At 34.4% G+C, this 25,470-nt stretch overlaps 2 protein-coding genes across 8 annotated transcripts in view; one reads left to right on the top strand and one right to left on the bottom strand.

Moving 5' to 3' along the window:
• LOC141483160 (uncharacterized) overlaps positions 1 to 1,333 on the top strand; it is a 519,459-nt gene extending 518,126 nt beyond the window's left edge. Inside the window, exon 3 of the transcript XR_012465941.1 lies at positions 1,186 to 1,333. The gene's annotated coding sequence lies outside the window, so the exon portion shown is untranslated. The remainder of the gene's footprint in view (positions 1 to 1,185) is intronic.
• The window catches only part of LOC141483164 (uncharacterized), a 112,385-nt gene that overhangs the window by 74,193 nt on the left and 12,722 nt on the right, over positions 1 to 25,470 (bottom strand). The window contains exon 3 of one of the 7 annotated variants that reach the window (XM_074177627.1): positions 6,533 to 11,996. The exons of 3 other annotated variants lie outside the window; for them this stretch is intronic. In XM_074177627.1, the coding sequence (XP_074033728.1) occupies positions 11,026 to 11,996 (971 nt within the window). In that variant the 3' untranslated portion in view covers positions 6,533 to 11,025. 3 more of the 7 variants (XM_074177626.1, XR_012465943.1, XM_074177629.1) reach the window with 3 other exon arrangements.

Below are 25,470 nucleotides of genomic sequence, written 5' to 3'. Positions count from 1 at the left end.
GATTGGGTCACTATAAACACTTTCTACTATATTTCGTCCGAGCAGTCTTTTGCAAAAGTTATCAAAAAAATTTTTTTTGAAAATTTCTTTTTCGCAGTGTAAGACCCAGTAGAATAATTTCACAAGGAATAATTTTCACGTGGAGGGTTAGATTGGGTCACTATAAACACTTTCTACTATATTTCGTCCGAGCAGTTTTTTGCAAAAGTTATCAAAAAATTTTTTTTAGAAAATTCCTTTTTCGCAGTGTAAGACCCAGTAGAATAATTTCACAAGGAATAATTTTCACGTGGAGGGTTAGATTGGGTCACTATAAACACTTTCTACTATATTTCGTCCGAGCAGTCTTTTGCAAAAGTTATCAAAAAAATTTTTTTGAAAATTCCTTTTTCGCAGTGTAAGACCCAGTAGAATAATTTCACAAGGAATAATTTTCACGTGGAGGGTTAGATTGGGTCACTATAAACACTTTCTACTATATTTCGTCCGAGCAGTCTTTTGCAAAAGTTATCAAAAAAAATTTTTTTGAAAATTTCTTTTTCGCAGTGTAAGACCCAATAGAATAATTTCACAAGGAATAATTTTCACGTGGAGGGTTAGATTGGGTCACTATAAACACTTTCTACTATATTTCGTCCGAGCAGTTTTTTGCAAAAGTTATCAAAAAAAATTTTTTAGAAAATTCCTTTTTCGCAGTGTAAGACCCAGTAGAATAATTTCACAAGGAATAATTTTCACCTGGAGGGTTAGATTGGGTCATTTTAAACATTTTCTAATATATTTCGTTCGAGCAGTTGTTTGCAAAAGTTATCAAAAAAGTTATTCCACAATTTCATGCATAATGCATATTTCAATTACTGTACAAGTCGATTTACTGCAACAAATATCAATTATGAGTTTTTATATATTTCTATACGACAATATTCATTTCGCTGATAATACGGATACACGCCACTGGTCGTTCGGTAGAGTTCGGAAAATTTAGCAGCTGGGTCTGGCAGCCAACTTCACATAGGTTTTTCAACTACACCTTATTCTCACTTCAAAACAACTGACAAATACATACGCACGTGAATGTGATAAGTTTTGAGGTTAGACCACAGCTTACTATAATAAGTAAGCTGTGGTTAGACTGCTAGACGACGACGTGGCGACGGAGCGCATAGGCGTAGAAGAGTGACGAAGGTGCTGGTAGAGGGTGCCGGATTATTGGACGTATCCGTCTATTGCAGTGCCGGATTAGTGAGATTCTACTGTACATTATAAACAAAAGCAAATATAACTAAATAGGTATATTTGAATTAAACACATTATGAAGGAAAAATTTTGGAAAAGGCAAAAACCACAAAAAGGTTTGAGTGACTAAAATAATGACTAATATAGTAATTAATAGTGGGTATATTATTTGAAGAGAGAGAAATTATTCGTTAGAGTAAAGTTTGTCGAGTCAAGCTGAAGGCGAACGCTACAGTGAAGTGAAAATGAGACGTGTTATTGCAAAACTCTGTATCCGTTTTAAAAAAAATTGAGAATCAATGGAATTAATGAAGACTAAAGGATATTGACTCAAAAAGATATAATGAATCATATATTATTTAACGAGAGGGTAAATTTTCGTTATGTGGACACCCGGCGATTTTGAAAAAATGTTTGACTGTACTTACGTATTTTGATGCGTAGATTACGAATCCGAAAGAAAAAAGCGGCGTTCTCCCTTATTTAAAAAGTTACGGCCCTTCAAAGTTCAGAAAAGGGTAACTTTTCAGCCTTCTTTTTCACTAAATAAACTATTTAAAAACACAAGCATTTATTCACTAGGTCACCTTTACACCTTATTTCTCCTTCTTTAACAATTTTTACTTCAACAATCAACATTTTTCCAATAAAAATGTTGAAAAATGTACGGAGCTGCTTTTTGGTTACATATCACTGTATTTTACGTTTTGGTATGACTGATGCAGTCCATATTCCTGAAGTAATTCAAATGTTTTTTACCTTCATTCTTCAGATCGTAAATTGGTTTTTGGTGGTGTATTACAAATTTGAAATAGTAGGCGACGGCAAATACCAACCGCTTTTTTCTGAAATGTCACTAGTAACTAACCTAAAAATAGAATAATGTCACCAGGAGAAGCATTCGTTTTTAAATTGAGTTTTTTATAAGAAACATGTTGATTATTGAAGTGAAAATTGTTAAAGAAGGAGGAATAAGGTGTAAAGGTGACCTAGTGAATAAATGCTTGTGTTTTTAAATAGTTTATTTAGTGAAAAAGAAGGCTGAAAAGTTGCCCTTTTCTGAACTTTGAAGGGCAGTAACTTTTTAAATAAGGGAGAGCGCCGCTTTTTTCTTTCGGATTCGTAATCTACGCATCAAAATACGTAAGTACAGTCAAAAATTTTTTCAAAATCGCCGGGTGTCCACATAACGAAAATTTACCTTTTCAGCTTTTATAGGATGTTGTTAACCGACTTTTGGTCAATTTTTCCCTACGATAGTGTTAATAACCGCACTGTTTGACGATGGTATGCAAAACTTTCTTAGAGATTTTGGTGAATTTTCGTTATGTGGACACCCGGCGATTTTGAAAAAATTTTTGGCTGTACGTATTTTGATGCGTAGATTACGAATCCATAACGAAAATTTACCATGAATCCTCAGTTCTGGTTTCGACTGCGAAATGATCCTAATCCTAAACTCTTTTGAGCCGTCCCGAATCGTTCTTGCTCCCGAGGCTGAACTGTTGAGAATTGTTCCCGTTGCTCATGCGCATTCATGTGGAAATTTGTTTGAGCTATTTTCTAAGATGTTTTTTTCATTTATTTGATTCAAACTTACACAAGAGACTCCCTTCTCTTGTCTAAGGATTTAAATAATTGATGATTGAGGTTAGATAGCCTTTGAACTGACTACAAGAATACGCTACATAACGAATGTTTGGAATACAAACTCAGTAGAGAAAGGTGTTTTATGTATAATTCCGCGTTCATATAAAAGTATTTGTTTCGAAAGAATTTTTCAATGTTTACATTAAAGTAGCTGTTTCAGGAAGGCTTTTTTTCCAGTTTGTGTCTAAAAGTTACTTCTTTGCATGATCTACACATCCGTGTATACAGTTACTACTTTTAAAATTGATTGCTTTCTTCCTTTATTTGGAAGATTCCTACTTTTTCTTTTGTATCAATATGGAGTAGTAGAAAGTCAAAAACGTCCTTTCCCAAAAATCAATCACTCCTAAAAATATAATTTTTATATATACGATAGGTGGCACAGTGGTCTCCCCAAAATGCGTTCTGGGTTACCCCAGTGTCCAAGACTATTTCGGCCTGTTTGAGATTTTTTGCTTGTACGCATCATGTCTTGCGCAGTTTCCAAACAGTTTCGGATGTTAGATCTACAAAATGTGTACTGGAACATTTCGGTGTCAGTAAATGTTGTACAAGTTGAGAGAGAGATATATAGGTTTGTTCTGGTTCTAATATCAGAAACTGCGCAAGACATGATGCGTACAAGTAAAAAATCTCAAACAGTCCGAAATAGTCTCGGACATTTGGTTAAACCAGAACGCATTTTGAGGAGACCACTGTGCCACCTATCGCATATATGAAGAGATGAAGACGAGAAAATGCTGTTGATCATGTCCATTTTGTTATGTGTGTAGCGTATCCTTGTAGTCCAAATGTTATCTAACCTCAATCATCAATTATTCAAATCAAATAAATGAAGAAAACATACTAGAAAATAGCCGAAACAAATTTCCACCTGAATGCGCATGAGCAACGGGAAGAGCTCCCAACAGTTCAGTCTCGAGAGCAAGAACAATTCGGGACGGTTCAAGACAGTTTAGAATCGTTTCGCAGTCGAAACCAGAACAGAGGATTCATCAATCCGAACTTATCCTCAATAAACCAGAACGCTCTATATCATCTGCGCATGATCCTAACGTCCTAGAACCTGAATTTCGTATAACCAGAACCAACCTTAAAAGTTAGTGAAGATAAAAAGGGAGAGAGAGAGTAAAGTTTCTGATATTACTGTAAAGGCAAGAGAAAGAGAGGGAGATGCGAGTACACATTTACGGTCAAGTAGGCTCTCAAGAATTAAAAGAAAACTATCACATGTTGCTACTAATTTTAACAGATTTCAGTATTAATTTCGCATCCTTGGTAAACTTTCTACAAGATAAATTGGAACTACAAATAATAAGAAAGAAATTCCAAAAATCCACGACCTTCAAAACCGAAAAAAAAAGTGACACTGAAAACCTCGGCGTGACAACAAAATGCCGAAGTGTCACCTGTCAACTGTTTCAATGGTCACCGATTAAACCAAAAAGTACACCAATACCGAAAGGTGAATATGTTGTCAGTACCTTTGATGTTGGTTGTACAAATATTCAGAGGAAATACGTCACAGCACTTACAGAGATACTAATTGATACACTGAGAAAAATAGCACAGGTAGTGATTAAATGTGTACACTAAGAACTACACTAAGAAAAATAATATTGTTTATTGATATATGTTTACATTATGATACCTAATATATTTGTGATGAACTAAATTGTTGAGAGGCCGTGGGAGCACGTAACTAACATATTATTTGTCAACAATATTTTCATCTCTGTTCTTTCTTTACTCTCTTTAGCCAAATTAATCAAAGACGCACGTCACTGCTGGCGGGTAGCGGAAGTAAGCACTCGAAATAAGTGCGACGAGAATAAAGTATAGCATTTCTTATTGAATGCCCACATTTGCCTGTTCATCACTTGGGAACGCTGCGCTGGTGAAGTCAAAGACAGGGGTTCAAATACAACCGATTATTATGTTTTCATTCGTTTCTCAATGGCGGGGCCAGAGATCGCAGTGGCGGTGTGCGTTAAAAATTGAAAATACGAAAATGATGTGCAAATTTTCAGTCTAACTTTAGATTTCTCTTGTTTGCAGTGTAGTTTGTGATTCCAAAGAATGTAGCTTTGTGAAAAAATATTTAATTTCTATTTTTTATCGGAATAGGTTTGTAAAATTAGTATATTTGATGCATTTTATTCTTGGCCATACTTCTAGAATAGCTATTTATGTAAAGAATTACGAAAAGTTTAATTTTGTATAATTAGCGCGAGTAGCGCAAGTTACGAAAGATGAAATCCTATCGTGTTACATACAAGATTTTTTATAATTTCGTTAAAACATTGTTTTCATTATTTTTCAATGATTAAGTATCGAATCTACAAATATTTTCACTAATCAAGGATGCTATTCATCACATATAGCTTGTAACTTTGGCGTCTTCTATACATTAATTTTTATTCCTTTAATTTGCGTGATTTCATAGAGGCAGAAGAGTTAGAGTAATGACTGATTGGAGTTCTGAATGGAAATTTGTTCGTGTGTTGTGTGATTTCCGAGTTGAAAAGTATGATAAAATCACTGAACCGAGACAAGAATTAGCGAATGATATAAAAATATAGTTATAAAAGGCATATTCGGTAATCATTTACAAAAAATAAAACATCACGTGATTGTTTACGAGAAATCAGGCGTATTGTTTTCGTTATAATTTCATATATATATATATATATATATATATATATATATATATATATATATATATATATATATATATATATATATATATATATATATATATATATATATATATATATATATATATATATATATATATATTTTATATCATTCGGTAATTCTAAGCAAGGTTCAATCATTTTTCCTTACTTTTCAACATTCTTCGTTACATTATCGATAACTTCCCCTATACATATTTTTTTATGTAACATCTCATTTCTTCACAAAGTGTTTTCGCGATGTTCAATATGGCGCTGCTACTCCATTAGACTCTTAATTTTACACTGCTTCTTGATGGTAAAAAATACCCTTCAAGCGAAGCAAACGCTTGAAAAGTGTTATAAGGACTCGGCTCCATCAGAAACAACAATTAAATGTTGGTTTGCCGACTTCAAACGTGGTCGTAGAGATACCGATGATGCTGAAGGCAGTGGAAGTCCAAATGAGGCAGTAACGCCAGAAAACAAAAAATCCACAATATCGTTTTGAATAATCGAAGAGTAAAGTTGCTAGAGTTATCTGAAATGTAAAGCTACCAAAATAACATATCGGCTTAATATTGCATGAGCATTTGAGTATGAGAAATCTCTGTTCAAAGTGGGTGCCGCGCGAGTTCACAATCGACCAAAAACAAGAACGTCTTGATAATTCTGAGCAGTGTTTGGCCATGTTTAAGCATTACAAACTGAAATTTTTGCGTCGATATGTGACAATGAATGAAACATAACACTTCACTCCGGAATCAAAACAATCGTCATCTGAGTGGAGAGCAACTGATGTATCTCTTCCAAAGTGCCCGAAAGCACAACAATCGGCTGGTGTTTTGGAATGTGCCTGGTGCAATATTCATTGACTATCTTGAGAAGGGAAATACCAACAACAGTGAATATTATATTACGTTATTAGAGCATTTGAAAGCCGAAATTGCAAAGAAACGACCGCATATGACAAAGAAAAAAATGATTTTTCATTAAGAAAATGCATCGTGTCCCGAGTCAATCAAAACAATGGCAAAACTACATGAATTGAACTTTGAATTGCTCCCACATCCATCGTATTCGCCAGATTTGGCTCCCAGGGACTACTGGCTGTTACGAGACCTCAAAAAATGCTCACCGGTAAGAAATTTCTCTCGAATGAAGAGCTCATTGCTGAGACTGAGGTCTATTTTGTGGAAAAAAAAAAGGATCGTTCTTCAAAAGTGGTATTCAAATGTTAGAGCGGTGCTGGAATGATTGCGTGACCCTTGATGGAGATTACGTTGATGAATAAAACCAATTTTGAACACAAAAATGCTGTTTATTTTTTCCAAATTTGCATTTTTTGACTCTTTTCAGCTTATTACTACATGATGTCAAACTTCTTCAAGCCATTTTTTCTCTAGGAATTTAAATTGAACCAAAGCAGGCATTTGGCAATGATAGTGTTAGTGAATGCAGTGCTCGATGTTGGTTTACGAAATTTCGTAGGAGAAATAGCCTCGAAGATGAGCCCCGAAATGGTTGATACAGTTATCCAGGACGAGGATTTGGAGACCCTGCTGGAGACTGATCCATCACAAACGGTGCGTGGGATGTCTTAAGAACTGGGCGTCAGCTCCCATATGCTGTTTTTGATGGTTTCAAACAAGGCTATTCAACCTTTTTAACAGTCGGGCTAACATGTGCAATAAAAACCCAATATTAAAAAATAAAATTAAATTTTTGTTTATTAGGTAATATTATGAACAAACAAAGAGTATCTTATGCTAAAATTTAGCAGCTAAATAACGAAAGAAAATTAAACTTGAGTATGTATCTTCTCAAATCTAAATCTAGGGTAAGTCGTTTTTGCAATCATTGTGATTTCTGCCATTGTTTGTCTTTTAATAATTTACTAATGTTAGGCGACAAATCCGATGTTGATAGTAACAAGTCACAAACATGTTGCTCAGTGGAGGATGTGCGGTATTTATTTTTAACATAATTATAGCCTGAAAATACTTTTTAACACACATATGTTGATCCAAAACTACTTAAAAACTGTAACGCCAGGTCAGTTATTGCTGAAAATTCTGATTATGGTACCAATTTCCAGAAATCTGCAAAATCTTCTGAAGAATTTTGTGCTTTCGAAGACAATTTGTTGGCAAAAAGGTTTTTTAACGTTTCGTGATTTTGCAGTTCAACAAGTTCGAACTGGGGCAGGCAATTGACGGAATTTTTTAATTTGGTGCATATTTAAACACTTACTTGCGCGGGCCATTTAAAATTCTTTCATGGGCCATAGTGTGGACCGCGGTGTTGACCACCCTTGGTTTAAAACGTATTGGAAAGGTCAAAAAGCTTGAAGTGTCACGTTTCGAGGTCTGTTTTCCTTTCCTTTGCGCAACAAAAACTATCCTTATCGTCACGTGTGATGTGCCTCCATGACAACATGAGACGTTCAGGACAGTGGTTGGACAACGATAAGCCACCCAGGCACTTCCCAAAAGCGAAAACCCACTAAAAAAAGACCATGGTTACTGTATGGTGTCAGACGCTTGTGTGATTCACTACAACCGGGCCAAACCATCACAGCAGAGTCCTATTGTGGGAAAATCGACGAAATGTACCAAAAATTGAGTCAGTAGCAGGCGACACTGGTCTGCACGTTTCAAAAATCAGCGTCCGAAAATTAAAGAATTGAGCGTCGAAGCACTTCGATAATTTTATCACCAATAGATTATATCGTCAAACTTTGATAGAGTTGACGTAAGATACTGTACGAGCTATGACAAAATGAATTTATTATATGTTTGTGAAATTTCAGATCAGCATCTAGCCACAAACCCAAGTTCTTGCTTTCTGTAAGTATTTGTAGTAAGTCTCGTCCAAGTTTGATTTCAATAAGTAATTTTTTTTAGTCACTCAAACCTTTTCGGGGGTTTGTGTCTTCCAAATACGCCTTTCCTATTTGCCAAAGTCAATTATCCGAACCAACGCCAGTTCCAATTGATTGATCCGGATAACTTAGGTTGAAGTTCTCAAACTTGATGTTTATTTAAAGTGAAAGTTGTTTTTTAAATACTTATATCTATCGCATACAAATTATTGAAATCAAGACATTAAATTTTTATTTGCATATCACAAAAAACACATACCTACTGCATAAAAGTTATTGTAATAATGGTGTAACATACCATTACGATTACAGGTAATGAGTGTTTATTGAAAAAACTTTGAACAGTATTTTAATAAAAGAACAAACTTAGTTTTTATTAAACAAAACTTTCACAAAAAAATAATTTAGGAAAAACATTTTCTTCCAAGTATTTATGAAAATTGTTCCTGAAGAAACACAAATTTGATATATTGTGATTAGAAGCAGTTTTTAATCAAATTAAAAAGGGTATATGCTTAGGGAGATATTAACTTTTGCTATTGGTGCTGAAAACTCAATAATAAGGCTCATTCCGAAACATCGATGTCCACTATTACGGGGTGACAGTGTTCCATGTGAGTAAAATATTTATTTATTTATTCAATTAACGGGCAACACCCAATATAGAAATATGTTTTTATAAAGGTGTACATAAATACTTATGATTAAGATCCATATTAAAATTAAACCTAAGAGAAATAAAAACTAAGATTAAACCCAAAGGCAATGAATGATTGCAGTGAGATACATTTATATATATACATGTGCACATCTATGTATTGTTTTTTAGAAGTGATGGCAAACTTCGTTTCAAGCTACTTTCAGAGATATTGAACAAATCTACTTGAATATCATTCGCATTCATTACAATCCTAGATAATGGTAAGTGTTTTCCATAATTGCATCTATGGAAATCAATTGCAAACGTCTGAGTGTTTCGAGTTACTCTGGCTGGAACATGTAAACCAAGAGGTATGGACAGTCAATATTGTTATTCAAAATCTTATGTAGAAATCTGATGTCTGCACAAACTCTACGAGTACTCAGTTTTACTATTTCTGTTATAGCACGAACTTCACTAAGTGTGTTTTCAGTTAAAGGTATATTCAATTTATAAGCTAGAAATCTTAAAAATTTGTGTATTTCATATGTTGGCGACCACACACATGAACAGTACTCCAATATTGATCTGACCAAAGAGTAATAAAGAGTTCTGATGGAGTTGACATTAGTGAATTCTCTTGTGGTCCTGCACACACAAAGCCCAGCATTTTTGTCGCACTATTCACAACCTGTTCATAGTGAAGATGGAAATCAACCTTGGTGTCAAAAAGAACACCTAGGTCCCGAACAATGTTTGCTTTTGTGAGGGGTTTGCCATTAATGTTATAATCAAATTCAATATGTTCAATTGATCGATAAAATGACATAGCATTGCATTTATTTACATTCAGCTCCATGTAGTTTTCGGAGCACCATTTGACAATTGGGTGAGGTCCCTTTGAACGTTCTCACATTGTTGTTTGCTGATGACACGGCTAAAGATTTTGAGATCGTCTGCAAACAGCAAAAACTTTGAATGTTTGATTTGTATAGCAATCTTTTGATGTCTGATTCGATTCCATAACGAATATTTGAAGTACAAACTCAATGGGAAAAAGTGGTTTATGTATAATTCAATGTTGATATAAAATTTGTTGGTTCATAAGTTTTTTCTTTTGTGTAATTCAATGTTTATATGAGAGTAGCTGTTTTGAGAGGGATTTTTTCTTCCAATTTTGTGTCTGAAAGTTACTTCTTTGCATGATCAGCACATCTTTCTGAAGAGTTTATTTCGAAATTATTTGCTTTCTTCCTTTATTTGGAAGTTTCCCACATATGTTAGGAATCACACGTTGAAAGGTAAGACCTCATTAGTCCTTAAGCTCGCACAAGTTTCTCAACTTCTGAGAGTTGTCGTTCGTTTGGGGGCGACAGCTGATTAACGGAAAATCAGATTTTTTTATATAAAGGTGAAGAAGTAGGCAAAAACCTTTTCCAAAAATATAGCACTTTCAATTCAATCTGTTGATGTGTGTAATTCAAGTATAATTATTTAGTTATATTTGCTTCTGTGTTCATAATGTATTTACTTTAAATGGAACTCAGTTAAACAGAGCGGCATTAATACTGGACTTTGCCAAGGATTAAAAAATGAAGACATTATTGTTAATTTTATATTTTGAGATAATACATTCATTTCATCAACTTCCCCATTTTCGATACCAAAAAACAAGTTATCAAAAGGTAACTTTGCACAATGAAATATTTTTTCTGATTTTCATGTGCTTTTGAAGACTTCATGAAATGGTTTTTTCTCAGTAAACATTCTGCATAAAAAAGCATTATGAATGTGTTTTTTCATGAGTTTTCAAATTACCACTTTGATTAAATGACTTCAAGCAGCTTTTACACTGAAATGGCTTTTCACCAGTATGGGTTCTTTAATGTGATTTCAAATTAGCACTGTGAAAAAATGACTGAGCAGATTTTACATGGAAATTATTTTTTTCCAGTATGAGTTATTTCATGTGTTTTCAAATGACTACTATGATTAAAAGACTTCAAGCACATTTTACACTGAAATGGCTTTTCACCAGTATGGATTCTTTCATGTATTTTCAAATTAGTACCCTGAAAAAATGACTTTGAGCAGATTTTACACTGAAATGATTTTTTCCCCGTATGAATTTTTTCATGTATTTTCAAATTACCATTCTGAGTGAATGACTTCAAGCAGATTCTACACTGAAATGGCTTTTCACCAGTATGGATTCTTTCATGTATTTTCAAATCAGCACTATGAAGAAATGACTTCGAGCAGATTTTACACTGAAATGATTTTTTTCCAGTATGACTTCTTTCATGTCTTTTCAAATTAATACTCGTAAAAGACATTGAGCAGATTTTACACTGGAATGGTTTTTTCCCAGTATGAATTCTTTCATGTCTTTGCAAATTATTATTTTGAGTGAATGACTTTAAGCAGATTCTACACTGAAATGGCTTTTCACCAGTATGGATTTTTTCATGCATTTTCAAAGTAGCACTATGAAAAAATGACTTCGAGCAGACATAACACTGAAATGATTTTTTTTCAGTATGAGTTCTTTCATGTGTTTTCAAATTGCTACTTTGAGTAAATAACTTTAGGCAGATTTTACACTGAAATGGCTTTTTACCAGTATGAATTCTTTCGTGAGTTTTCAAATTACTTTTTTCAATAAATGACTTCAGACATATTTTACATTGGAATGATTTCTCCCCTGTATGAGTTTTTTCATGTCTTTTTAAATAACATGTCCAAATGAATGATTTCGAGCAGATTTTGCACTGATACGGTTTCACAATATGATCTTTTGCAATGCCAAACTCCTTTTGACATAACGCTGATGACTTCTTTGCATTGAAACTCTCTTCTTTCTTCTCGATGACTGTTTCATTCTCTGTTTCAACAAAAACGTTCCTCGAATCTGTGAAAAAATTACTAATGAAATAGATATTTTATACAAAATTGTTTGCTTGAAAAAAATATTAATTTTTCACTTAGTGACTGTTGATTCAACCCCCCAAAAAGGAGTAACCTTTCGAGATTCTACTATCCAAATAGTTTATAACCACCAAAAAGTTCATGAAACAAAGTTATTGAATGTTCTGTAATGTATCTGAACTGGCCATAAATTTATATAAACCAAAAAATTTTAACGTTCCATGAAATGAGGATATGTATATTTATACACAAACTTTTGTGTGGAATTGGTTGACAATGTTTCGTGGTGTATTTCATCAGTTCGGACTTCCATTGTCTAATATAATATAAATTGATTTGAAAACCCTGAAAAAATAATTAAGAAATTTTTATTAAACAAAAAACTGAAATTACAAAGAATTAATATACAAGCAACAACCAAACAAATAGAAAATGAAATATTAATTAAAGCTGAAAAACAAAAATAAAAAATTATTATTAACATAAATGAAAAATAAAAAGATTTCAAACCAAGTTATGCCACGACGTTTCGATTGTTAGTATCCACAATCATCTTCGGGTGATAACTGGACTTATTCCTCTGAGATCTGACTATTTATAGGTCGCTCAAGTGCTTTTATGGTAAGTTTGTTCTATCTTGGGGACCTGAAAGATAGAACAAACTCACCGATACAAGTAATCATGGAATTACTAGGATGCTGTGTACGAAACTGCTACTTTCAACTGAAGGACGAATTCTTTACGCATTAAGAGAGTCATAGTTACGACCGCACCGGGGGGCCTGGGGAGCTGGTTAGGCCCCCCAGACGCACCCTGGCGTTGGATGCCATCGGGCGTGGTGGGGTGGGTTTTCGGGAAATCCTTGCGGGTACCGCCCCCACCAACAGGATTTCGCGGGGCTTCCTCCCACTTCACCGAACCCGGAGTTGCCTCCTTACATCTACTTAGTGTGGCTAACCAAGAGACAGGACCATCGGCAGCGTTCGACCGAACGTTCGTACAAGTTAACTAAGCTCGTCTTTCGCCAGAGAGTGCTCGCGTCGCACATCTGCCCCCGCCAACCATATCAAATCAGTTAGGAATATTGTCCCGGAAGTGGCCGGTCGGGATCCTAAGCTCGGATACTAGTAGCTCCGTCCATCCGGGGTCCGACACCTCGAACGTCTGCCTTGGTGCCCTCCAAGACTAGACTCGGATACTAGTGCCCGTTGGAAGGACCGCGAGCCCCGACACCTCGAACGCTTGGAAGCGTAGAGAAGCAGGCGAGGATCACGGAACAGCATGAGCTGTCCAGTGCCTCAGTAATGGGGCTGCAATGCACCCATGAATGGATTATCGCAACCCTGTATCGCTTTACCCGCTAGTGGAGGCGCTGCCCCTAAGAGGCTAACGCCAGTTGGAGATGAGGCTCGCTAGCCTCCAGCCGCGAGCGGGCACTCACCTCCCCCTAGAACTCATGTTAGGAAAGTTCCCTTTCCAACGTTTGATGAGTAACCGTCGAGGACTCTTTCGAGCATCCTCTACCACACATCTTACGTCGAAGACGTCGCGCCCATTACCCGTATAGGTGCGGGATAGGGCGGTTCGCCAACAACTTTTGGGTGTACGACGTGTGGTCTGCACCGCATACCCTTACCATCGTCCATAGATATTCTAATAAGTCCGCTCACTCTCAGCAGCGACCCATATCATCACCCTCCGTCCTCGCGCGTCCCTTGCCTGGCCGGTCGGTCGTCAGTGCCCGTCTGACGGGGGCGCCAGTTTAACAGAGTGTCTCCGATTGAACAGTTCGCATCGTTCCGGCCAGTTATACTTAGTGCGTAAAATAAACATTTTATTGGAACTTTTATTCTTGTAGTTATTTGAACATTTTTTATTGTTGTGATGACTTCTCACCGTACCTTTTGCAGTGTGGATTCTTATGATAGTTTACGTGAAAATATTTCATTTTTTCGATTCCCCAAAGATGCCACAAGGTAATAAATTCATCAAATACATAATGTCAGTTATAGGTCAAAAATGTTTCGGTAGTAATGTGATTTAGATACTATTTATAACTAATGTTCAAACTATATTTCGCAGGTGTCAGCAGTGGAAAAAAGCATTTGGTTTTGTTGGAGACCACAAATATGCTAACTTAACACCTGAGCAAGCCTACATTAGAATACGAGTTTGTAGAAAACATTTTGACGATGAATCCTTCACTTCCTCTGGAAAACATTTACTTACCACTGCTGTGCCCTTAAAGTTTCCAACAAAATTGGACGGTAAGAAATTTTCCACTTCACAAGCATGGACTATTTTTTTGAATGAGTTATTTTCAGGTAATGATCAAAACAATGACAATCCAGGTCCCTCCAGCGTATTAGCTCCTTCAAAATTAGATGCGTGTACACAAACAGATACATGTCATGAAGTTGAACAAGGTAAATGCCAAAGCTCTATGATGATGAACATAATCACTCATTCATATTACAAATGTTTTTTAGAATTAATTCCCAACAAAGAAACTGATTATGTACTACAATCCAATAAATCAGTCCAAAGTGGGTTATCTCAAGAATTCGTGGAAGGTAAAAATACAATTTTTTGGCTTTCTTCTTCTCCAAATCAAAAAAATAGAAATAACAACTTCCATGAAAGAAGTAAAATCAAAAAAAAAATTACAAACACTCTCTGTTGATAGGTTCATGTATATCATTCAAAGACGTTTGAATCATTAACAAAAGGGAATAAAGAGTCCATCTATTTTTTTGATTTGGAGAAGAAGAAAACCAAAAAATTGTTCCTCAAACTTCATTCTCTCCACAAAAAGACCTAATTCCTCAGTAAAAATACACTAATTGGTACTTGAATCTAACCTAAAATTCTTTCTATTTATTCCTCGAATCACTTCTAATATGTGCTAATTTCTTTATAGATGTATCGTGTCAAACTTCTTCCAAATTATCTGATAGCAGTCCCAGAAAGCAAGGACTCAGGAGAAGAATTAAGGACCTGCAAAGCGAGCTCAAATCTTCGAAAAGGCGCAAAACGGTAACACGAGAAGATGTTGAACAATTTTTGGACGAGCAGTACCCACAGGAGGCCACTATGTTGATGAAAAATCAACTGACATTACTCGACAAAAATCCCAAAGGAGCCAGGTACTCTAAAGAAGTCAAGCATTTTGCTTTGAGCTTATTTTTATTAGGACCAGAAGCATACAAGAAATTATCTAAAGTTATGAGATTGCCATCTCCCTCTACTTTGAGAAAGCTGACTGAACATTGGAAAATTACCCCAGGATTCAATGAATTCATTTTTAAAATTTTGGAATTAGGAGTACCTTTGATGTCAGGTAAAACTAAGAATTGTATTTTATGCATTGACGAAATGTCAATCAAATCAAATTTATTTTATAATGTGTCAAGAGACGTCGTCGTTTCGACTTTTATAAAGTCATCCTCAGGGCACTACAAAGTTGCAGTGAATCAGATATAAATACACACATACAGGTGAAAAATTATTAAAATTTGCGACTAGAATCACTTCTGCGGATGAGAGGTCAAGATTGAGTAAATTTGGTACAATTCAATTGACAGTAAAAATGTAATGTAGAGGACAGAGGAGGTCAATTGAATTGTACCAAATTAATGTACTCAATATTGACCTCTCATTCGCAGAAGTGATTCTTGTCGCAAATTTCAATATTTTTTTACCTTGTGTGTATTTATATCTGATTTACTGTAACTTTGTAGTGCCCTGAAGATGACTTTATAAAAGTCGAAACGTCGGCAACGAAATAATAGTAGTTTCAGTTATTCGACCTAACTCCAACCAACCCCCAGCTAAATATTTGAAATGTGTCTAAATATATATGCCAAAATACTGAATAGATTATAATTATACTATTAGGGTATACTCAAGAAAACAACAAATCACCATTTGATTAGGTAATATGTAAATAAAGATTATTCATCTTCATTTTCTCTTTATTGTGGAGTCCCTTTATAAGTATCTCAACCTTTTTACCTGCCCATAATTTAAGAAATCAGATAATTCATGCCAGTTATTACAACGAAATATTCCTCAATTTATTGTTATTAGAATCTCATATTATATAATCATCTCAATGAAAGATCATACAAAAACATAAATACATAATATATAATGAATATGATCAACACTTGACGCCTGACCCTCGTAGACACACTTTCGAGTAAACATATTGTTCGCGCTGCTGACTGACCCTCGTATAACGTATTTCTGCTGGTAGCCGCATGATTTACGACCGCTCGCAAAAAAAGCGGCATATTTTACCAACATCAAAGGAGTTACCAGACTTATTAGAATATCTATGGACGATGCCCTTACGTTACCCCAAGGGGCACTCATGTTAGGAAAGCTACCTTTCCAGCGTTGGATGAGTAACCGCCGAGGGGTCTTGCGAAACACCTCTCCCACTCATCTAGCTTGAAACCGGCCAACGCCTGTTGCCCGCAGGTGCGGGATTGGGTGGTTGACCGATAACTTTACTGGATGAGTGCCGTGTGGTCTGCACCGGGAGCCTGTCAAACACCCATAAGAGAGAGACAGTGGTTCCCCCGCCCACACACACACACATATATACAGGCTGATTCACGGTGGATGGCACATTAGACGTTTCTGGTGAACCAGACAACGGATCACTTTGAAAATTTAATGGAGGGCATATTCGGACATTCTCTAGCCAACTAAAATATTTTCGACAATGCGGTGTTGCCGCTTCTAGTAGAAAGCAGTAGCAACTTTGATTTTTCAAATGGAACACTCTGTATATAATATTATTTTTGGAATCTCCAACAATTGCCCGACAACTTTTCTTGATATTTACCTATACCTATCTGTTACCGTTTTCGAAATAAAAATTAATTTCATTTTTTTTCTTCGAAAATCATGACTTCTAAAAATGCCGATATCTTTTAGTTAAGAAGTACTATGATATCGAAATTTGGTTTGGAGTTAGGTGATACTTGGACACTTCCCACACTTCCCACTTCCCACAAAATACAGTTTTTTCGTTTGCTTGAAAAAGTTGCTGAAATTTGATTATTTTAAATGGAACACCCTGTATATTATTGAAAATTCGGAAAGCTGCTGAAATTTGCTTTCTTTCTATGTATATCATACCTATACCTAACTAGTCAAGTTTCGGACTTATGAACATTTATTTGTGAAAATGTCCCTTCAGAATGGTATTTCCATTCGGTATTTGGTAAGCAGGCCATGATTACTGTTTGACAGTAGCGTTGTGACATTCTCCTAATAATATCGACATTTTCGTCACTTCAGAAGTTGCAAATACCTTCAAAACGATGGAACAAAACTATTCAAACGAAGTTCTTATGAATTTGTTTATTATTTTTGGACAGTGTGACAAAATTATCAGCAGAACATGTAGAAAGTTCAATGAAATGTATCCGAATCTACCGCCAATGAACCTCAAGAAATTTATACGAATTCAGAACAATTTCAATATGTTTGGATAAACTTTAAAAAAGCACCAAGAAACTTGAAATTGGAAATATTGATATGAATAATTATAAAAAAGTAAAACAATCATGTGGAATATTTCAAAATATGTTCGAATCGCTGGCCGTTCACTTCCAAGCACTTTAAAATGCGGGTGTTGACTGCTTTCGTGGTGGCAGATCTGATTTCATTGGGATCCAAATCTTCAAATGTTTGGGCAATCCTTTCTAACAATTCATCTCTCGAACGCACGGGTATTTTGTAAACTTTTTCTTTAAACATTCCCCACAAATAAAAATCTAATGGATTAAGATCGGGTGATCTCGCTGGCCAATTCCATGGTCCCAAGCGCCTCATCCACCGATCGTCAAATAGTCTATCCAGTTCTGCGCTCACTTCTTTTGTGCAATGTGCAGGAGCTCCGTCTAGTTGATACCAACAGTTTCGATAATCTTCGAGTGGCAGATTATCCACGAAACTGTCTACAGTATTCTCCAAAATATTCAGGTAGCTTCTGGATGTTAATGACTCCTCGTATATCACGTACCTCAATTTGTTGTCCATCAACATGCAGAAGACATTAAAACTAAATTTTTCTTGAAATCCGGCTTCTTTTGTGACGTGAGGATTTTCACTGGACCAATAATGACGATTTTTTCTATTGAAAATCCCTTCTCTCGAAAATTTCGATTCATCAGTCCAAATAATTTTATTTAAAAAAAGTGGATCTTCTTGAATGCGTGTCAACAACATTTCACAAAATTCTACTCTCTGTTGAGGATCCTGAGGCTTCATTGCTTGAATTTTGGTGAATTTATAATCATGCATTTTATGTCTTCGCAAGATTCTTTGAACCGATGAATATTTTATACCCAAATCTTCTTCAGCACTTCTTATCGATGACTCGGGAAATGCGTGAAAATATGCTAAGACATTAATCTGGTTGTCTTCGAAAGTTACGGGTCGAGGCAAGTTTCTTGGTGCTTTTAAAGTTGATCCAAATGCATTGAAATTGTTCTGAATTCGTATAAATTTATTGAGGTTCATTGGCGGTAGATTCGGATACATTTCATTGAACTTTCTAGATGTTCTGCTGATAATTTTGTCACACTGTCCAAAAATAATAAACAAATTCATAAGAACTTCGTTTGAATAGTTTTGTTCCATCGTTTTGAAGGTATTTGCAACTTCTGAAGTGACGAAAATGTCGATATTATTAGGAGAATGTCACAACGCTACTGTCAAATAGTAATCATGGCCTGCTTACCAAATACCGAATGGAAATACCATTCTGAAGGGACATTTTCACAAATAAATGTTCATAAGTCCGAAACTTGACTAGTTAGGTATAGGTATGATATACATAGAAAGAAAGCAGATTTCAGCAGCTTTCCGAATTTTCAATAATATACAGGGTGTTCCATTTAAAATAATCAAATTTCAGCAACTTTTTCAAGCAAACGAAAAAACTGTATTTTTTTACCACCCTGTATTGAAGTAACGGAGATTAGGCTGACGTGTGGGAAGTGTCCAAGTATCACCTAACTCCAAACCAAATTTCGATATCATAGTACTTCATAACTAAAAGATATCGGCATTTTTAGAAGTCATGATTTTCGAAGAAAAAAATTGAAATTAATTTTTATTTCGAAAACGGTAACAGATAGGTATAGGGAAATATCAAGAAAAGTTGTCGGGCAATTGTTGGAGATTCCAAAAATAATATTATATACAGAGTGTTCCATTTGAAAAATCAAAGTTGCTACTGCTTTCTACTAGAAGCGGCAACACCGCATTGTCGAAAATATTTTAGTTGGCTAGAGAATGTCCGAATATGCCCTCCATTAAATTTTCAAAGTGATCCGTTGTCTGGTTCACCAGAAACGTCTAATGTGCCATCCACCGTGAATCAGCCTGTATATATATATATATATATATATATATATATATATATATATATATATATATATATTGATTCATATCAATCAAACAGATCAGTAATAAATTAAAGTGTATTCATTCATAATATTTTTTCTTTCTAGAGGTTTTATGAATGAAAAATTCAAATTAGAAATTTGAGAATAAATTGTAAAAAAATTCAAGGAAAAATGAATTATTAATACTGAGGAAATTTATTGTAATTGATTATTGTCACTATTTTGATTGATAGGTAGAACTGGAATGTCTGGCATAAAATTAAACTAATGAAAGCCTTTTTCACACACTATAACTAGAGCACTCTCTCTGCGTGCGTTTCGCTAAACAAGTTAGTATCATCAGGAGACGTTTAAAACTGAATATTTCAACTAAGTTTATATACAACTGGATGTACCGAATACATCAAATTCAGAACTGGGCTCACCGAGACGGATCAACAGATGTATCCCTCTCACAGGAATACAGATCAGAGAAAGATACCTTTGTAAATATTCTACTATTTTTCAATACACAAAGTATAAATAACAAAGAGAATACGAATGTGTGAAATGTTGACAGTGGCATACGCTGATTGTACTCTTGAGTCAGAAAAATGTTTACGAATGGTACACAGCACCGGCGTTAGGGTATGACGCGGTCAGGCGACCGCCCAGGGCGCTGGATATGAAGGGGCGCCTGCGGCGCCACTTCATATCCAGCACACAGTGTTCAAATCGGAACACTGCACTGTATGCATTTAATTTTACCGGGAATCCCCGACCGTCCAGAAAAACATCATCTATCTCTTTTTTACGTTTAAATTAAAGAGAGTTCATGTTATTTTTGATGAAGCAGAACACACTCAGCTCATTCTCATTCATTACATCGGTGCACGTATTCTTTTTTATTAAAATTATAACAACAGCGTACAGTTCAACATAGTTAAGACATTATAAATATAAAATATGTTGTTATTCTCCCTAATCAGCAAAAATGCTGGTCTCGGGATTCACAAACATTCAACATGACAAGTGAAACATGAAAACTAGTAAACCACTACTAAGCTCATAGTATCACAGTATCAGACATGTGCCTCGAGGCTCAGATGTTCTTTTAAACTATTGATGAGTGAACTATAGCCCGGCAACTCACGTATATGGACAGGTAATTCATTGAAGACTTTTATAGCCTGTTTAAAAGGATTGTATAATCCTTTGTTCGTTCTTACCATGCTCAGGTGTACGTCATTTCCACCCCTTGTATAATAATCATAAAACTGGTTGTTGACTAGTAGATCGTTGTTGCTTTTGATTCTTTTGTTTTTTATTTTATATATGTTCTTGCATTACTCAAGTTCAAGTAGATATTTAATTGAGTGTAGTTTAGTCTGTGAGAATAAATCATTTGTGTGGGTTCATAATGGAATTTGAAATAAAATCTTTATTGATTTATTTTGTAGCATTTGAATTTTTTTGAAATTAGTAATGCCACAATTACCCCATATGATTAACAGATACCTAAGATTCGCCAATATATATGCATTGTAAACCAAATATCTATTACTGAAACTCAAGTAACTGGAACACCTATATAGAGCCCCTAATATTGGTACAATTTCATCATTAATATGTTCTATGTGTCCTGACCAGTTTAACTTATCATCTATTATGAGTCCCAAATACTTGGTTTTTGCAACATTCATTAAGGGTAAGTTATTTATTCTTAATTCAATATTTCCACAAATTCTATTTTTTGTTTAAATAGCATGTAAACGGTTTTTGCAGAGTTCACCTTAAGTTTATTATGTGCAAATTATGGTTTCGGGCCACGGGAACCACTTTTTAAAAAGACTTTATTTAGATTTACAGACTTTATTATACAGAAGTTACTCTGACAATCGTACTAACAGAACTGACTCTTCTTTCAAGATGGCTAGCTTTTATAAGTTTATTATAACTTAGTCAGCATTTGATGAATAAGCATAAAGGAGGGTTTTATATACATAACTCCTCCATCCCTAAGATGAAAATAATACATTAACATTATTTTCATCAACATTTTCTAAATGAATATTTTCTTGTTTATTTTTCCTTTTAAAACATTTAAATTTGTTCTTATATTTGGAATATAAAATAAAATATGTAAGAAGTATTATAAATATGAATATACAAATATACATTAAAGTATAAGAAGTGCTGTCTTCTTCTAAGGCTTCTAGTCGATGTAATTGGGTTTTTTCAGCAAGGTCCTGAAGTCGGGTTAGTTCGTCGAGGTTTACTCTTTCAGGAACTTTCATAGGGTTATTCTCAGGATGTAGCTGGATAGTATCTATTTCGGGTAACTGTAGAGGGTTTCCTTGAACGGAAGTGGCGTCGTTGGAATAAACTTCGCCTCTAACAGTGAGGTTACATTTATGTGGGATATGGATCAACTGTGGTTGTCTGATATTTTCGTATCCATGCTCCTTACAATTTTTCTCAATCATGATCTTATCAATGGGGATAATAATCATGTAGGCATCGTTGACAGGTTCTATTATGTCCTGGTCTAATTGAATTTGAATCGTCTGGCATTGATGATCGGTTTTACCAATTAGTAATTTCGGTAAACAATCTTCTTTTGAAATTTGGTTGTCAACATGGTATATGCAGGTATTTTCAATTCTCGTACAGGGTTCATCTTCATAATGATGGTAAGTCGAGTTAAGAATTATATAGGGTTTTAAAGGAACGATAGCTTGGTTGAGTATTGGAATTGGGAACAAATGGAAGTAATCATAAACATTTTCAAGAAGTATCGGAAAATGAATTGCAAATATAATAATTCCATTTTTATAATTAATTTCAATTTTTAGTAATTTATTATACGACTGAATGTTTTTAAAGTTTGGTAAACTGCCTTTGTAAAGGTTTGACATTATTTTTAATAATTCTTCGATATCAGATAATGGTAATATCGTGCTATGAATAATGTTTAATTCTGCAAATAGAATTGAATCTTCAATGTTATTAAGTATTGATAATATAATTTGACAATCTATTATCATTGTATCAAGAGAATTTTGAAGTCTTAAGAATAGCGTGAACTTATTCAGATTTAAGACAATACTTTTTATTTGTTCGTCAATTAATTGTTGGTTTTTAACAATCTGCTGTAAGCTATTCGTAGTTTCATTCATAAATTTTCTTGTGATAGTTAGGTAATTTTCTAAATCATGGTGAAGCATGTTCTGATTCTTTTCCAAAGTGAAAATTGCTTTATTATATTTTTCTGCATCTTCATCATCTAAAGTACCAAAGAGCCATTTACTTGTTCTGCCTACTATATTAATAAGTGCCCTTTTCGATCGATTATTTTCTTGAGGTTTAATATTGATTAATTTCACTTTGATTGTGTCTAGCAAATAATTCAGATGATTATACATGTGGTGTAGTTGTGGGTATAAAGGGTCTTTGATCAAGATAAATTCTGCGATTGTTTTTGTATTATTATTTAAGATGTTTAGGGGAGAATCAAATTGTTTTAAGTCAATGTATTTTATAAACGTATGTTTTTGTGTAGTGGATCTTGCTTTTCCAAGGGAAAAGGGAAGGATAGGGTTATTTATCCTCGTCATTATTATGTCTTGTCCTGTCGTCGCAAGGATTCCGAGAAGTAGAAGGTATAACGTTGTCATCTGAAACAATTTGTTTCTTAATGATTTTTCTTTGTGGCTTTAACTTACTTTTATGGTATTTTGATTTAGAAGTTTCAATTTTGAAGTTACTATCTTTTTTTGGTTGAATTTCCTTATATAAGGGTGATAATTTATTTCGAGGAGTTTCTTTAAGAAAAGTATTTTTATCAATTTCAATTTCTGGGGGATCGTTTCTGTTGGAATTTACTTTAGATAGGTTCTTGGCTTTTTCATTGTTTTGTTCTACTATTTCTTTTAATATTTTCATATTTCTTGAATGTTTTTCTATATAGTTTGAGGTTATCTTTTCTAACGTTACATCATAAGGGCTCTGGTGTTCTACATTACCTTTAATAATTTGGAAGGGTGTGAATTTAGTTGCGGAATGGACAGTATTATTATATCCTAGAATCGCATACAACATTTGTTTTGTTATTGGTCGATTAGGAAATTCTAATTTTAAAGTTCGTATTTCCTCAATTAGAGTAGAATGAAAACGTTCTACCGGACTATTACTGTTCGGGTTTTTTGGGGTGATGTAATGCAACATAATTTTATGAAGTTTGCAAAAATCTTCAATCAAGTTATTTTTAAATTCTGTGCCAGAATCGCAAGTTATTTTATTTGGAATACCGTAATGGGATATGAATTTTAATAAACCATCTAAGATGTCTGTCGCATTTAGTTGTATGGGGTATGCTTGTGCAAAGCGCGAAAAGCTGTCAATAATTGTTAGGAATTTTAGTCTATCAAGTGATAGAACATCAACATAAATATGTTCGAACGGGTATTCTCCAATTGGTGTTGGGTTAAATTTTATGACATTAGGGTGCCTTTCGTATTTTGATTTTTGACATGTTACGCATGTATTTACGTAGTTTGTTATGTCTTGAATCATATTAGGCCAATAGTATACTTTTGATAGAGACAATTTTGTCTCATTTATGCCTCTATGTGTAGTTTTTGTTTCATGATGGTATTTAATTTTTTCTTGTTGTTCATTTTTCTTCAAAATGTCTTTCAAAAGTATATTACTTTGAACAAGTTTAAAGGCTGAGTTTCTAAAATGTTTTTGGATTATCGGAATTATTACATTCTTTAATTCCTCTTGAAATATTATACCATAAACAGTATTAGGTTTCAAATATTCTAAAAAGATTTTTACTATATCGTTTTCAATGTTTCTAGTAGATATTACGATTTTTAAACGTGTCTTATCAAAGGGTTTAGTTATACTTACTTTTGGTGAAATTATGTCGTTACTTTGAACTAAGAATATTTGATTTTTAAATTTATTTAATGGTTGCTCTGATATTGGGATTTCTAAAATTGGGTCTTCTTGCGAAGAATGTTGTGTTTCATTTGAGTGTTTTATTTTCGGTTCTTCTTGTTGGGCTGGTACGACTATTATGTCTGAAAGTATTTTAATCTTCTTTTCCTCTGGGAGTTTTTGTTTTTCTTTAGCTGGTTGAAAATGTCCTGTGTGGTAATTTTCGGGTTGGGGTTCTTCTCTTGATTGATGTTTTTCGACTTCTTCATTGGCGAGTTCATCTATTTCTTGCACTATTTTGGCAATTTCATCAATCTCAGGGTTATCGTTTTCATCTACGCAATATTCTGCGAAATCTTCTAAACGGTCTTCTTCCGTATCGAAATTTCCTAGTAAAGAATAATTTTCTAATGGATGTAGTTCAATTCTGGATAGGGCATCAGCAACAGAATTCTTTTTTCCTTTTCTATGTATGATGTTATATTCATACTCTTCTAATCTTAGGCGCCATCTTACTAATTTTGAAGAGGGGTCTTTTAAATTGAATAACCATTGGAGTGGTTTATGATTGGTAACAATCGTAAATTTTCTACCAAAAAGGTAAGGTCTAAAGTATTTGGTAAAATTGACAATTGCCAATAATTCCTTTTCTATAGTTGAATAATTTTGTTCTGCGGGATTTAAAGTTCTTGAGGCATACGCGATGGGTTTATCTTTACCTAGAGGGCCTTGTGATAACACAGCTCCAATTGCTACGTTAGAAGCATCGGTTGTCAAGATAAAAGGTTTACTAAAATCGGGATGTTGAAGAAGAGGTTCATTAGTTAAAACTTGTTTACATTTTTCGAAGGTTTCTAGGAATTCGGCAGAATGAAGGATTTTCTCTCCTTTTTTTAGACATTGAGTTAGCGGTTTTGTTAATTGCGCGAAATCTTTAATAAATTTTCTATAATATCCTAGCAAACCGAGGAATGATTTAATATCTCTAGCAGTAGTTGGTATGGGAAAATTTTGGATTGCTTTTATTTTATTCGGATTGGGTTTTATACCGTGGGGTGTTACAATATGTCCTAAAAATTCTACATTTTGTTTTAAGAATTC

This window comes from Leptinotarsa decemlineata, unplaced genomic scaffold, assembly GCF_025532065.1.
Source record: "Leptinotarsa decemlineata unplaced genomic scaffold, Ldec_3_MD MMD2_tig00003192_RagTag_RagTag, whole genome shotgun sequence".
Classification (NCBI taxonomy): domain Eukaryota; kingdom Metazoa; phylum Arthropoda; class Insecta; order Coleoptera; family Chrysomelidae; genus Leptinotarsa; species Leptinotarsa decemlineata.
The sequence above is the reverse complement of the archived record's forward strand: the minus strand, read 5'-3'. Positions and strand labels throughout refer to the sequence as shown.